This window comes from Oncorhynchus keta, chromosome 34 (assembly GCF_023373465.1).
Source record: "Oncorhynchus keta strain PuntledgeMale-10-30-2019 chromosome 34, Oket_V2, whole genome shotgun sequence".
In the NCBI taxonomy this organism is placed as follows: Eukaryota; Metazoa; Chordata; class Actinopteri; order Salmoniformes; family Salmonidae; genus Oncorhynchus; species Oncorhynchus keta.
Window position 1 is genome coordinate 60,366,872 of NC_068454.1, and position 15,454 is coordinate 60,382,325.

Genomic DNA, 15,454 nt, shown 5'->3' on the forward strand with positions numbered 1-15,454 from the left:
CAGGTTTACATGGGCAGGATTTTAGGTTTGCCTGGTGACATCACCAGGCAGTACGTTGGTTAATAGAACAATAGCAAAGAGCATCCCAAATCTTTCCCAGCTATTTTTTAGTTTTCCCCTCCACACTCAGACCAGACAGTTCTCGGACAGACCAGACCACTCCCAGACAGTTCTAGCAAAATACTACTTTTTTAAACTAAAAAGCTACTTTAATTGTTACCCTGAAATTATTTGATATTTTGATTAAAAAAACGGCTGCATTGGACGTTTAAATCACCCATGCAAGATTTTTTTTCCAATTAGGATTTCTAAAACTGATAACTGCTCCCAGTTGGTACACCAAATGTCACCCATCTCTCCATTATCTTCTTCATGCGCAGTTCATTATTTAATGCTCTCTGCCTTCTTTTCATGTCAGGTATCCTTTTCGAAAATGCCTCTCCTCTCCATCAAGAAAAATGTTTACATATTTTAACATCAATTAATAGGCTAATTACATTTCATGTGAACTAATAGGGCTTCGCTATTAGATACCTAACAATTATCCATGACCTGCAAATCAATGGAACGTAAGAGACACAGACAGAGTGGTCTGACAATGTCATAGCTGGTTCGTTCATAATATATATGAAAGACCATCAGACTTATTTGTTGTTAACTTTTCATTTATGGAATTGATACGATGGTAAGACGTAATGGCAGCTGAAGGCATTGTCAGTCCTGAGAGAAAACAACCAACCCCGCACCTGACCTATGATCCACTTATGATGATCCACTGTATCCCGCCTCTGGAGAGTGAAATAAAACGACACAGTTATCTCGCAGTTCAAATTACGTTTGATGACTGTGCGAGTATCACCCGGTAGTTAAAATTCCCCAGAGGATCGGTTTAGCATCACCTTGGGTAGGGGGGATTGACGGATTGAAGGTGCATACAATGGCGCAATTCATGGATGTCGTCTCATTGACCAAGGGAATTCGGTCCATGTTTTACATTGTCACACCGAACGAATCATCATTTGAAAATGTGGAGGATGTCCCGCCATATGTTCAACAGGTGAGTGAGTGAGTTGAAAACGTTGGAGCGCTTTGATGTGTGTTTATGTTTTTCGTTGTTGTTGATAATCGATATTGTGCCGCTCATGCTAGGAGTGACACACTTGGCATGTCTAAACATAGCAAAATAAAGTCTGCACACTTAGTTTGAATGATATCATACATCTTCACAGAGATGGCCACAAACAACTCACAAACCCTGCAGGAACTGTCAGGGAAGTGGTGCTATAGGGTGACAAAGTCGCTACACTGGTTTCTGCTGTAGCCTAGTTGAGCCTGTAGTCTCTTCATTTCACAGAGCTATTGCATAACATTGTACAAACACTTTCGAAGTTTATTTGCTGTTATTGTTTATGTCATATATGGACTTGAGTTTTGGCTGTATGGTTCATATTTTCACATGATATGATAGTAGTACATTTATTTTCAAATTCTCTAACAAATCCTTAGTTTTAGACAAACAATATGTATTTGCTCATGAGTGTGAGGAGGTGTGCCCTTTTCAGTCCAACGTCTGTTAAATATTGTTGAATTTTAGGACCACTTTTGACTCAAGAGCACCCAGTGCAAAATAACAGAACACACCAATACTTTTTAATGGGACATCTGGATGATAAAGGATGATAAAGGTTTAACGAAATCCTAAAATCAGCACGGTTGTTATTTGGGGGATAAAAAAATATATAAAAGCTCACATTTTAACAGGCTTCTATAAAGCCATATGAATAGAGAGAAAAAACAATTACCCAAACAGCAGGACTCCTCAGTGTCTTAATCCTGCTCCAAACAAACTGTAATGAAACAACCTAATTTACTACAGTATTGTTACAGAGTTTAATGTGATGTTTGCATGGGTGTGTCACTCTTGTTTCGGTGCTGGTTGTTGTTTGTGAGGTAGTCATCACTCCTTGCACTAGTCTGTGTTTTGGTTGACTGTATGTACAGGTGTAGGAACTTAATTTGATCACCATGTTGCAGAAGAACGTTCATGCAATGCAGGATATGTAAAACTGGCAGTGTATATGAGACTTAAAAAGGCTTCTGAAGTTTGTAAATTTCCACTTTGATATTTCATTCTTGATTTTCCCTTACGAAAAATGTATCAAACCCTACAAAAATGGGCATTAATTATAATCCACATTCCCTGTTTCTGCAGGATTATTTTCCCGCTGTAGCAAACTAGCTTACCTGTAACCGTCTTGCTTCCATCCCGTTCCTTGTCCCAATCTGGGCTCAAACTCAGGACCCTCTGATCACATTGACAAATGTCACCCACAAAGCATCATTACTTGTCCCTCTACAAAAGCCGCTGGTCTGTTGAACCGCAGTATAGCGTGATTATCATCATAGCATAAATAAAAACACTGCATCAACATTGCTTGTCCGATTGAATTCCTGCCATAGTTGAATTGGTTATGCAACAAGATACACTCTACCTGTTACTTTAGGACAAAGTGGACATACTCTCATAAGAGAGTGTACAGGGTTTGTGTCTTCCCCCTCACAAACTCGTGGCTAACTTCACTGATCTACAACCGGACAAAAATGGCCCCATTTGGGATAATACCAACATCTGTTTCACAAATGTCATTTGCCTTGCAAGATCGAAGACCAAAAACAGAGATTTATATACAACTCCCTTGACAATTTTCACGAGCCCAAAGTATGTTACAGCCTTCATAGGACTTGTTTTCATTTGTCCTGTTGTTTGGAGGAAAATGCCACACAGAGTAAACACAGTGATTGTGAAGGTCAAACACACACGTTAAGAAGGATTTTTTTAAAGTCCAAAACAACCCATTCCCTCGGCGTCCGCTTTTTCACATGGCATGAGAACCTGAATTCCTTCCCAACTAAAGTGGAAAGCTGTCAAGAACACAGCCCTGACGAGGTAAAACAATACTGTAGACATGAGAAGAAGAGGGCGCGTTCAAGCCAGAATCCAAAATGATAATCTCTCTCACACTCAGTGGGTTTGGAGAGAGAGTGCTTGCGCTCTGAGCCCATTTGTTAGATCTAGTCCGTCAGTCCTCTGCCAGATGTTGGAGTGTAGCGTGTGATCGTCGGTCCCTCGTGGTCCTCCAGCTCGCCCCAACACACACACACACACACACACGCATCCTATTCCACCTCCAGGTCTACACCTCGCGATCCACATTCCACACACTCCCTGGGTGCAGTCATGTGACCAGATGAAGGTTTAAGTAACCAGGTCAGGTCAATCACAGGAGTGACATGGTCAGTACCTCTCATTCGGTTCTTGCATACTCCACGCCTACGTAATACCTAATGCAGCAGATACTGTATGTAGCATTTTAGTCAATAAGATTCTTGCTACGTAAGCTTAACTTTCTGAACATTCGAGACGTGTAGTCCGCTTGTCATTCCAATTTCCTTGCATTAGCGTAGCCTTTTCTGTAGCCTGTCAACTATGTGTCTGTCTATCCCTGTTCTCTCCTCTCTGCACAGACCATACAAACGCTCCACACCGCGTGGCCGCGACCACCCTAACCTGGTGGTCCCAGCGCGTACGACCCACGTGGAGTTCCAGGTCTCTGGTAGCCTCTGGAACTGCCAATCTGCGGCCAACAAGGCAGAGTTCATCTCAGCCTATGCCTCCCTCCAGTCCCTTGACTTCTTGGCACTGACGGAAACATGGATCACCACAGATAACACTGCTACTCCTACTGCTCTCTCCTCGTCCGCCCACGTGTTCTCGCACACCCCGAGAGCTTCTGGTCAGCGGGGTGGTGGCACCGGGATCCTCATCTCTCCCAAGTGGTCTTTCTCTTTCTCCTTACCCATCTGTCTATTGCCTCCTTTGAATTCCATGCTGTCACAGTTACCAGCCCTTTCAAGCTTAACATCCTTATCATTTATCGCCCTCCAGGTTCCTCGGAGAGTTCATCAATGAGCTTGATGCCTTGATAAGCTCCTTTCCTGAGGACGGCTCACCTCTCACAGTTCTGGGCGACTTTAACCTCCCCACGTCTACCTTTGACTCATTCCTCTCTGCCTCCTTCTTTCCACTCCTCTCTCCTCTTTGACCTCACCCTCTCACCTTCCCCCTACTCACAAGGCAGGCAATACGCTTGACCTCATCTTTACTAGATGCTGTTCTTCCACTAACCTCATTGCAACTCCCCTCCAAGTCTCCGACCACTACCTTGTATCCTTTTCCTCTCGCTCTCATCCAACACTTCCCACACTGCCCCTACTCGGATGGTATCGCGCCGTCCCAACCTTCGCTCTCTCTCCCCGCTACTCTCTCCTCTTCCATCCTATCATCTCTTCCCTCTGCTCAAACTTTCTCCAACCTATCTCCTGATTCTGCCTCCTCAACCCTCCTCTCCTCCCTTACTGCATCCTCTCTATGTCCCCTATCCTCCAGGCCGGCTCGGTCCTCCCCTCCCGCTCCGTGGCTCGACGACTCATTGCGAGCTCACAGAACAGGGCTCCGGGCAGCCGAGCGGAAATGGAGGAAAACTCGCCTCCCTGCGGACCTGGCATCCTTTCACTCCCTCCTCTCTACATTTTCCTCCTCTGTCTCTGCTGCTAAAGCCACTTTCTACCATTCTAAATTCCAAGCATCTGCCTCTAACCCTAGGAAGCTCTTTGCCACCTTCTCCTCCCTCCTGAATCCCCCCCCCCCTCCTCCCTCTCTGCAGATGACTTCGTCAACCATTTTGAAAAGAAGGTCGATGACATCCGATCCTCGTTTGCTAAGTCAAACGACACCGCTGGTTCTGCTCACACTGCCCTACCCTATGCTCTGACCTCTTCTCCCCTCTCTCTCCAGATGAAATCTCGCGTCTTGTGACGGCCGGCCGCCCAACAACCTGCCCGCTTGACCCTATCCCTCCTCTCTTCTCCAGACCATTTCCGGAGACCTTCTCCTTACCTCACCTCGCTCATCAACTCATCCCTGACCGCTGGCTACGTCCCTCCCGTCTTCAAGAGAGCGAGAGTTGCACCCCTTCTGAAAAAACCTACACTCGATCCCTCCGATGTCAACAACTACAGACCAGTATCCCTTCTTCTTTTCTCTCCAAAACTCTTGAGCGTGCCGTCCTTGGCCAGCTCTACCGCTATCTCTCTCAGAATGACCTTCTTGATCCAAATCAGTCAGGTTTCAAGACTAGTCATTCAACTGAGACTGCTCTTCTCTGTATCACGGAGGCGCTCCGCACTGCTAAAGCTAACTCTCTCTCCTCTGCTCTCATCCTTCTAGACCTATCGGCTGCCTTCGATACTGTGAACCATCAGATCCTCCTCTCCACCCTCTCCGAGTTGGGCATCTCCGGCGCGGCCCACGCTTGGATTGCGTCCTACCTGACAGGTCGCTCCTACCAGGTGGCGTGGCGAGAATCTGTCTCCTCACCACGCGCTCACCACTGGTGTCCCCAGGGCTCTGTTCTAGGCCCTCTCTTATTCTCGCTATACACCAAGTCACTTGGCTCTGTCATAACCTCACATGGTCTCTCCTATCATTGCTATGCAGACGACACACAATTAATCTTCTCCTTTCCCCTTCTGATGACCAGGTGGCGAATCGCATCTCTGCATGTCTGGCAGACATATCAGTGTGGATGACGGATCACCACCTCAAGCTGAACCTCAGCAAGACGGAGCTCCTCTTCCTCCCGGGAAGGACTGCCCGCTCCATGATCTCGCCATCACGGTTGACAACTCCATTGTGTCCTCCTCCCAGAGCGCTAAGAACCTTGGCGTGATCCTGGACAACACCCTGACGTTCTCAACTAACATCAAGGCGGTGTCCCGTTCCTGTAGGTTCATGCTCTACAACATCCGCAGAGTACGACCCTGCCTCACACAGGAAGCGGCGCAGGTCCTAATCCAGGCACTTGTCATCTCCCGTCTTGATTACTGCAACTCGCTGTTGGCTGGGCTCCCTGCCTGTGCCATTAAACCCTACAACTCATCCAGAACGCCGCAGCCCGTCTGGTGTTCAACCTTCCCAAGTTCTCTCACGTCACCCCGCTCCTCCGCTCTCTCCACTGGCTTCCAGTTGAAGCTCGCATCCGCTACAAGACCATGGTGCTCGCCTACGGAGCTGTGAGGGGAACGGCACCTCAGTACCTCCAGGCTCTGATCAGGCCCTACACCCAAACAAGGGCACTGCGTTCATCCACCTCTGGCCTGCTCGCCTCCCTACCACTGAGGAAGTACAGTTCCCGCTCAGCCCAGTCAAAACTGTTCGCTGCTCTGGCCCCCCAATGGTGGAACAAACTCCCTCACGACGCCAGGACAGCGGAGTCAATCACCACCTTCCGGAGACACCTGAAACCCCACCTCTTCAAGGAATACCTAGGATAGGGTAAGTAATCCTTCTCCCCCCCCCCAACAAGATTTAGATGCAAGTGGCTGTTCCACTGGTTGTCATAAGGTGTATGCACCAATTTGTAAGTCGCTCTGGATAAGAGCGTCTGCTAAATGACTTAAATGTTTGTATGGGTTGTTCGAGTGTTTTCTTCTCCACTGGAAGCTGAAATAAATCCTCAGAGAGAGATGATATGTGACTGTGTAGCTTCACCATAGAGCCATCGGGGAAACATAATGCATCACAAGACATGAAAGCCCTTTTTACCACATGTCCTCTTGTTCATTTTCCAAGTCAAACATGTGAGGTTACTGTAAGCGTTCAAGGAAACACAAGACATAAAAGAGGTGCAGTTTTCATTGTGCTTTGGACTGTTGATTTCGTATTTGTTCTCCTTTGCTTGTGACTACAGGCCACCCCGTTCTTTATGGGCTTGATGGTTGTCGAGCTGGTGGTGAGCCTGCTGAAGGATGGAACCCCATTGGCCTGCGTCAGTGATGTCGTCACCTCAGTGTCAGCTGGTATCATTTCCAGAATGCCCACGTGAGTAAACTCTAACTTTCTGTTATGTTTCGAGAATTCCTATAGGGAAGCTTAAGCCTTGTGCTAAACTAAAAATAATGATCAATGGAGACTCTCCATAGAAGTAGCTTTTTAGTCCAGGATTTGGCTTAATTTGTGTCCAGGAAACTGGCTCATTGAGTTATATAGACAAGTAATAACAGCAGTGCATCTCTTATGATAATGTATGGCTGTATATGTACCATTATTTTTTGTATACTGTAAGATCCTCTAACTTTGCACCTGAAATGTATTGTGGAGAATCTGTGTGCCAATCTAAACACATTTGTCTTTTTTTCCCCCAGGCTATTTGCAAGAGGTTTTGAAATAACGACTTACATCTACGTGTGGGACAACTTGCGTCTCCTGGAGCTACCCTGGGACTCTGCCTGGGCATGGTGGCTGGCTTTCCTAGTGGTGGACTTCAGCTACTACTGGGTCCATCGCTTTGCTCACGGTATGGCCATCAGTTTGGGTTAGCTCCTGACCTGGGTCAAATCCATACAGTATGTCAAATACTTGAGGTGCACTTGATTTAGCTTGCCAGGTACAATGGAACCAATGAGACGCAAGGGTCGACACTTTACTCGAAGAGGGTTATACGTAAGACATTCACCACAGTCATAACAGTCCTAGATTTGTTATGACTGGTTTCATAAAGGTGTTATGAATGCCTTATGTACACCCCCTTCAATTACAGTGTTACCGAAACAAGCCGGTCAAGCTAAATGAAACACACATATTTAAAAGTATTGGGAAGTAGTTGTACTTGTATTTTTGGGTAAATATTGTATGGTATGAAAGGTTTGATCAAATATTAAATCTCGTCTCATAATGAAATAGCAAATAGTCTTGCATGTATTTCAATTCTATGTCCATGAGGATTGAATTATTCGAAACAAAATGTTTTGTCTTTACTGATTTCTCCATCGATGCAGCGTGATTCTATAATGCGCACATCTTTTTTTTCTTTTTGAGAGGAAGCAATTATTTGCGAGTTACGTCCAGATGTTTTTGAACTGACCAGATGTGAGAGGCTGTGATCTCTTGAGACATGGTGTCTTACCTGGCACTTCATAGGGAGAAAGCTGTAAGTAGTGATGGCTCAATAGCAGCACGGTTCTGGAGCTGCACCAAAGAAGCCCTCTAATTCTTCTCCCCATGTAGGGCTGTCTGTAACATCCTGGGATCTCAGCCCTTACCACTTAAACTGCAGTTTGTACTGGACAATGATCATCTAAGCACCCAGAACAACATCTCACATGTCCCACTGGACACAGATGTCAAATCAATGTCTATTCCACAATGGTTGAATGTCATTTCAGTGAAATGACATGGAAACAACGTTGATTCAACCAGTGTTGAATGACAATGCAGTAATAAAAATGTTTTTCTCAACTTGCCTGGCAGCTGCAACATTGTGTTTGTGTGCTAAATTGTAGCTCTATTTATGTCAGAGGCACATCAAAGCCTGCTCCAGATCTTTCTCTATTTCAAATATGTCTGGCTTAAAGTCCAGTCTGTCCCTTTGTTGACATTTGAGTCATGGGTAAATATAAACTGTGTTTTTGAAGGTGGGTAAGACACCTACCAACTGTATTGTATGATAGAAAATTACCCCTGCCAGTGCCAACCTGCCTGATTGAGTGGTCTGCCTGGCTATAAAACATGTAAACAAACCTCCCACGGAGGTTTATTATCCTCAATGGAAGGTCGTTAACCTTAGCTAAGCAGGTTTTTATTGTGACATATGAAGGTAGATGACACTCTTCTCAGGCTAAGTGGATTGTAGCGATAGGTTACATAAATATCAGCCGCAATTCTGCCTATTTTACCTTATTTGTATAGTCACCATGGTGATTGATCTCAATAGCATTTCACTAGTCCTGAATTAGAATTTGTACAGTATATTGTAATGAAGTGCTTGTGTATGTCATTCTCTCATTCTCTCCATTGTTTAAAACAATTATTCATACAATATTATATAGCTCTGGTTTATGTGGTCAGATTTTATTTTTGAAGTGTGGTATGATATTTATGTCTCAAAACTTTCCACTTACTTTCATTTCCTCCACTCCAGCTTTGACTTGCTTGTATGGAACTTAGTGGGGTCACAGCTCATTCTCTGGTGCCTGGCACTGCACTCAGTCAGGATAGAAGGACAGGAGCTTTCCCCCTTCGCTACCAGAGGGAGCTACCTCTCTCACCGCAGGACAGGCCAGACCCAGTCTTCATTCACTCTTCATTCTGGCCCGGTGAGGTCATCTTGGTTAACCAGTTGTTGACCTCCTGTTGTTGACCTCCTGGCCTACTCCAGGGTAGAGTTTGACCAATGCAAAGTTCTCATTTCCATATTGGTTGTTGTCTGTGTAAGTGAATGTCTACAGTATATAAGGCAGTAGACATGTATCTGTGTTTAGTTGTAATAGTCACTAAGAGACACGGATACTTTAGCTCTTGTAATTCCACAAGTATGAAAGCTAACAATGTGTATCTAAATGTAATTTCACGACTTTCCTCTATTTTACAATGTTCTGGTATGACACATCAAACAGTTTAAATCGTAAATGTCTGCATCAATTGAGCATGTGAAAATGTATCTGCAATTCTATTCTGTCAAAACACATGACCTATAAATCTCAATACTGTGTTAAAAGTGAAATTACAATAGAAAGCTGTGAAGAGGGCAGAGTGAAATCCTCCATTGGGAAATGTGAATCCTAATTAGTAGAACTGTAAAATACCAATGTGGATTTGAACAGTTTTATGGCCATTTCATAGTTTCCCCTCATGTCACTTGAAAGGACAGTCTCATTATAATTGAATGGAAAGAGCTTTGAAAGTAAAAAGCCGGCCACTCTTCGCTGATGCCGTCTTTATTGAGAAGACATTACTTGCCCTTGCTCTGGGCAGCCAGTTAGCTCTTGGGGATAGGGACCAGATAACAAAATGGCCATAGTCTCCAGGCATTTAAGGTTAGAGGCCCTCTTAAAACTGTCTGTAGGCATTCTTCATGACATAGCTAATACAGAGTAAAGTGAATGGCAAAATAAAGCACAATTAATATGTAATATATTTTATTCAATCCCCTAGTCAAATCTTGGTTAAGGTTCAATGAGAGGCACTGTCACAGGGGAGCTACCAGTTGGGGTGTCGCGAAAACAGTAGGTTTTTAGCTGCTAAAACGCATACAGTCGTTTTTGCCGGCGTGAGCAGAGAGCAAGCCACTTTCTCAAGTGTTCTCGGCCATTGAATAATCCACAAATATAACCTTAGAACCATTCATAGTACTCCCAGTCCCAGTCTCACCACTATTTCCTCACTGTGCTCTGCCTTTCTGTTAGGTAGTTCTGCATTTCTAACCCGGTGTCATTTTCCAGTCACCACCTCTGTTTTCTCAGTAAGTCTATGCTGGCATGTATCTCTGCCAGTAGTCCTGCCAGTGCAATCTGTTATTACTCTAACTTTGTTCTAACAGCAAGGCCTCTCGCCTCATCAGCAGACTGGCAGACCATTGAAAATATATTATTTAAGGATGCTTGCATCCTTTGTATGCTGACTCACTTCTAGAAATATCTTCTAAGATAAGCTGCATAGGGAAGCACTGTACCGTGTTTTGTTTTTCATTTGACCTCTCCCAACGTGATGACATTTGCTTATTATTGATTGTCTTTCACAGTCTTCTTTCCACCCGAGAAATGATACAGTCCAGAGGCAGTTATGTTCAGAAGGCAATATGCTTTTTGGTGGTACAGAGTTGAAACGGGAAGTTTTTTTTGGAGGACTTGACTTGTTGACAGTCCTGTTGATTCTGTTTATTCTCCTCTAACCTACAGATATAGGATCTTAATTTGATCACTCTTTTGTTACTGACAATTTTCAGAGATTTGTGTGATTTACATAAATTCACTGGAAACCCACACTAACACATGGTTATTTTAACAGTATTGCACTTTTCATGTAGCCTAATTTTGGCCAACTAATAGCTTAACCACCCATCAAGCAACATTATGGACTAAACATTCAAATCCTGTTGCTGTGGGATTATAGGGGAAATTAAAATCCTACATCTGTATAAATCACACTAATAGCTAGTATCATCCCAGAACACATCTGTATCCAGCCAGCTTTCCTAAACCACAGATCAGAACCACAGGTCTCCCTCACATTGGTTCTACGTGAGATCATGGATATAGAGGAGTTTCACCACACCAGCTTTCGTCTGTGTACATCACCAGCTCATTCATATCAAAATATGTCCCCATCGGAAGATCTGTTTGCTCTGTTCTCATCCATTAGTGGCTACAGTAGTATTAACACATACTCATGTTACTGTACAGGGACACTTGGTAAAGTACTCCATGTATGCTGTAAAAAAAGAAAAATGGACCCAAAAGCAGTTTAATTCCTATTTACCTGTCACTTAGTCGCCATTATATGGGGGTAATATTACCGTAAATATAAAAAAAATCTTCCTCCACATCAGTTCTTTCTCATCAAAAAAAAGCCACGACTCATAGTCTACACTGTACTGATGACCTCCTTCACCTGAGATAATGTTTTCCAGTGTGTTGCACCTGGGTGCCTGCGTTTCACTCTCTATAGCATCCTGTGGTGTGTGTGTGTGCATGCGTGTGTGTGCGAGTGTGTGTCTGGCCGGGCCGTCCTCTCTCTACAGTACCATAGCCTAGCCCTATGGACAGCAGCAGTTGTCAAGACAAACAGATCTGGTCGTCGTTGCGCTGTACCGGGGCTGGGGTTGCTGGGGCTGGGGCCTCCCTGAGGAGGCTCTGCTGATCTGAATGTTATTGTTTTAAAATGAGCTCCTTTTGGCCGTGCGGCGGGGCGGGGGTTAACCTCCTGGTGGCCAGGGCTTCATAACTATTCTCTGTGACTGGAAGTTCCTGGCTCGGCGCAGGTTGGAGGGTTGGAGCGCGTACAAAAGAACCAAACCCGGTCGGTCAGGATGTGGGCCGTGCTACAAGAGACCCGGGCTGCTAGCACCTCTGGGACCCAGGGATAATATCAACAATGGCTAGCAGGCCACGAAGCTCAGCTCAGCTCAGCTCAGCTCAGCTCACTGTCTGAGAGTGCGTGTGGGGGGGTATTTGTCTGTACAGTATGTGTGCTTAGAGGGGCTAGACTGGGCTAAGTAAGGAAATTCAGTCTTCCTGATGAGCTAAGTGACTGAGCTGAGCTAAGCGCTCTGTGGCCCAGGAGTCTACTGCCTTCATGTTTGGTCATTTGCGACTGTCCTCTGTCACTTTTGTTTTTGTAGGACAGACTAGTTTCCCTAATGATGTTGGCAGGAAAGGTGAATCATGGTTTAGTGGGATACCTATCAAAACAGAGCTTGGACACGTTGGTGATCAGGTGTAAATAATGTACTGTATGTATACAATAAACATTTTCATTAATATGTCGTTTCTTTAGCAAGATTAGTTTGGATTTAGATGAATAGACTTATGTTGCAGTGGCACTAAGACATGAATTACAGGTTATGAATCGTATGTGCTTGATATAGAGTCACTCACAAGTTACTTGTTGATTGGGAGAAACTTAAGTAAGAATTCCTCAGAATTTAGAATTCTCTTTAAGTGGGCCTGACTTTGTGTGTGTGTGTGTGTGTGTGTGTGGGTGCGTGCGTGTGCGAGTGCGTGCGTGCTTGCGTGTGCGTGAGACTGGGGATTGAGGACAGCATGAAGTATTGCAGTGACAGGGGGGAGCCAGTCGGCTGTCCCAGGGTAGGGGTTATTGTGTTATAGTTGGCACTTCATGTAAGGACCTCCAATCCAAACACTGAATTCCCTTTACAGCCCATTACGAACATGATTGACAGGGCACCCAACCACTCGGTGGACTGCCGATCAAAGACAAAACATTATGCCAAGGTCTGGTCACGGAGGGTGGCAATTCAAGCAGTCGATTATTATTGCTTTAAAATAGTCTGTGTTCTATTGATAGGCTATAACAGATGTCCCACTATAGCTGTAGGTGACCTTATTATCTTGCTGTAGGTTGATAAACTAAAGGGGGAAAAAATAAAAAATATATGTTTTATTGTCACCTTCTGGATAGGTGCAGTGAAATGTGTTGTTTTACAGGGTCAGCCATAGTAGTACAGCGCCCCTGGAGAAAATCAGAGTTCAGTGCCTTGCTCAAGGGCACATCGGCAGATTTCCCCCCTTGTCGGCTCAGTTATTCGAACCAGCGACCTTTCGTTTACTGGTCCAGTGCTATTATTAATACATTACTTAGTAATCACCTGTTGTTGCATCTTTCTGGAATTACACAATGTTTAAATGGGACCTTGGATTGCAGTACTCTGTGTTTATGACATATCTTACATAAGCACAGTCCCTGGAACTGTAGTTACAGGTTAAATATGATCTTGTTTGATTGAGGTCCAACTCGCTATCACCTAGAGCTGGGCAATATGGACTAAAATCCATATTGCGATAAATTGCCTGAACAATCAATAGAATGCTACGTATATAACAATGTGCACTGCATTTGTTTTTTGTATTGTCCTTTAAACTACTAGTTTGATGGTTCAATTGTACCATTAACAATCACCAATAGCAAACTGATTTCATTTCCCATTTCTCTAGCCTAGGCTACTTATCGTTCTGAACGACATCAGCAAAATCATCTGTGGTTCATCGTCCCAACTCTACTCTCACCTCAGTCCACACACCCGTGGGACCTGAAGCCATATGATGCACATTGCAACACGTTAGTGGCACGTGTTCATTTGAGTAGAGTGTAAATGTCTGATCTTAACCCACTACCATTCAAACCAAACCTACAGAGAGTCTTCCCTGAAAAATACAGACCTGACCATGTTATTATTATTTCCATTGACTGTCTCTGTTCCGTTTTGCATATTAGCGCGTCATTATCTACTTATCACTGATATTCAAAAAAGGTGCAAAGCCCTACTTGAGACCTGTGGATGTGCGGTCCTCAGCGTTTCTGCTCTTGGTGGGAAAGGTTCTCTGTGGCATTCGTTCTCATCATTAAAGGAGTTCCCTCCTGAATAGGACCAGCCAAACTATGTGATGTCCGGCTGAGTCGCAGGATGAGGACATGGCTTGCAACGAAGCCTAGCAGTTCATACCTCCTACTAGTGACACCCAGCATTAATCTTAGCCCGCTCCGGCCCCCCAAACCAAAAAAAAGGGGGCTAGCAAAATTCGAACAATGGCTGGATTATAACTTCTTCTGTGTGTGTAACAGTTGATCTAGTTCCTCCACGGGCTCTGACAGGAAGAAGTGTAAAAGCACACGTTAACGACTGGAGTTATTACACATGTCGATTACTCTTTTTCTCTCCTTCTCATTCCTCTTTTACCCTCCTGTTAGGTTTATAGTGGGACTACAGATTGAATTCTGTTCTGGAGAGTCGGGAAATGAAGTTTGAAATTCAGTCCAGTAATGTCATTGAACTTTTCAACCTTAAATTGTACTCTCGCTTTTTTAACCATCTGTCCTCCCACACTGGTTGATAGCTTGTTGACGTTACAGAGGTGTCGAGTACTGGCAGGCAGTTTTTCTCTAAGAGGTGAGAGGGCTCTCCCTGTCTCCTAGGCTTTGGGAGTTCCTCATAGACAAGGCTTGCTGATTTTGATGGTTAGTCCATAGCTTCTTGGACGTTTCATTTTTGGCGTTCGAGGACCGACCATGGCATTCCTTTCACAGACACATACTGTACACACCTTCACACACACTTTCTACACGGCGTGTTTGTTCAGGTGGCGTCTCTCGACCCGTTGGGTTTTATGGCTCTCTGTTTCGATAGGATTCACAAGTTTATTAAACACTGATAGAGCCATACAGTACCTTCAAGATGTCTCTTTAGAATGAACTCTCGTAATAGAATGGATGGAGAGCTAGCCCAGTGAGAATCTGCTCATCGTACGCATGACTATATTTAGCAGGCAAAAAAATGTGCCTCCCTACATTTTCAAAACTCAGCTTTGTTGTCAACTTTAATTAGAGTTGAATTAGTCGTTTGTGTTATCATTTATCGTGTAATCATAGCACAATTGCACATCAGGGCTCCCACATGGGATTTTAATGGGCATTGAGTAACTTTCACTGCTTTTAATGAAAAGTATACGTTACTATAGATAGCCTATATAGGGGCTTTGTGGTCCAGCAAAGGTTCCTCTACTCCCATGTAGATGAAGCCAAAGCATTTGAGGGGTGCCACTGCCAAAGAGCACAGAGAAATGGGTGGTCCGGAAACAGCTCGGCGATCCAGTGAAACTTAACAAGCGTGTTGCTTTGGATGTTAAAATGAAGTGTAATAGTAATATTAATGTAGCAAGTATCACAACACAACAGAGGAATGTAAAACTGCAGCACGGGGACATGGCTGGATGGTCAACAGCTGTAGACGAATGCTTTTATATCCTCGTTGTAATAATATCGTAATGTCCTCCTATGGTTTGCTAGATTCTTGTTTTGCTATATTTTCTAAAGACTGGCGAT

The 15,454-nt window shown here is 44.4% G+C and overlaps 1 protein-coding gene across 2 annotated transcripts in view; it reads left to right on the forward strand.

Annotated features, from left to right (window-relative positions):
* Nucleotides 1-795: 795 nt before the first annotated feature.
* Nucleotides 796-15,454, forward strand: part of LOC118367419 (alkylglycerol monooxygenase) — a 40,780-nt gene continuing 26,121 nt past the window's right edge. The window contains exons 1-3 of one of the 2 annotated variants that reach the window (XM_035750877.2): nt 796-1,057; nt 6,810-6,940; nt 7,264-7,415. In XM_035750877.2, the coding sequence (XP_035606770.1) occupies nt 938-1,057; nt 6,810-6,940; nt 7,264-7,415 (403 nt within the window). In that variant the 5' untranslated portion in view covers nt 796-937. Of the gene's footprint in view, nt 1,058-6,809; nt 6,941-7,263; nt 7,416-8,973; nt 9,214-15,454 lie in introns of those variants that run through there. The other variant, XM_052494224.1, reaches the window with a different exon arrangement.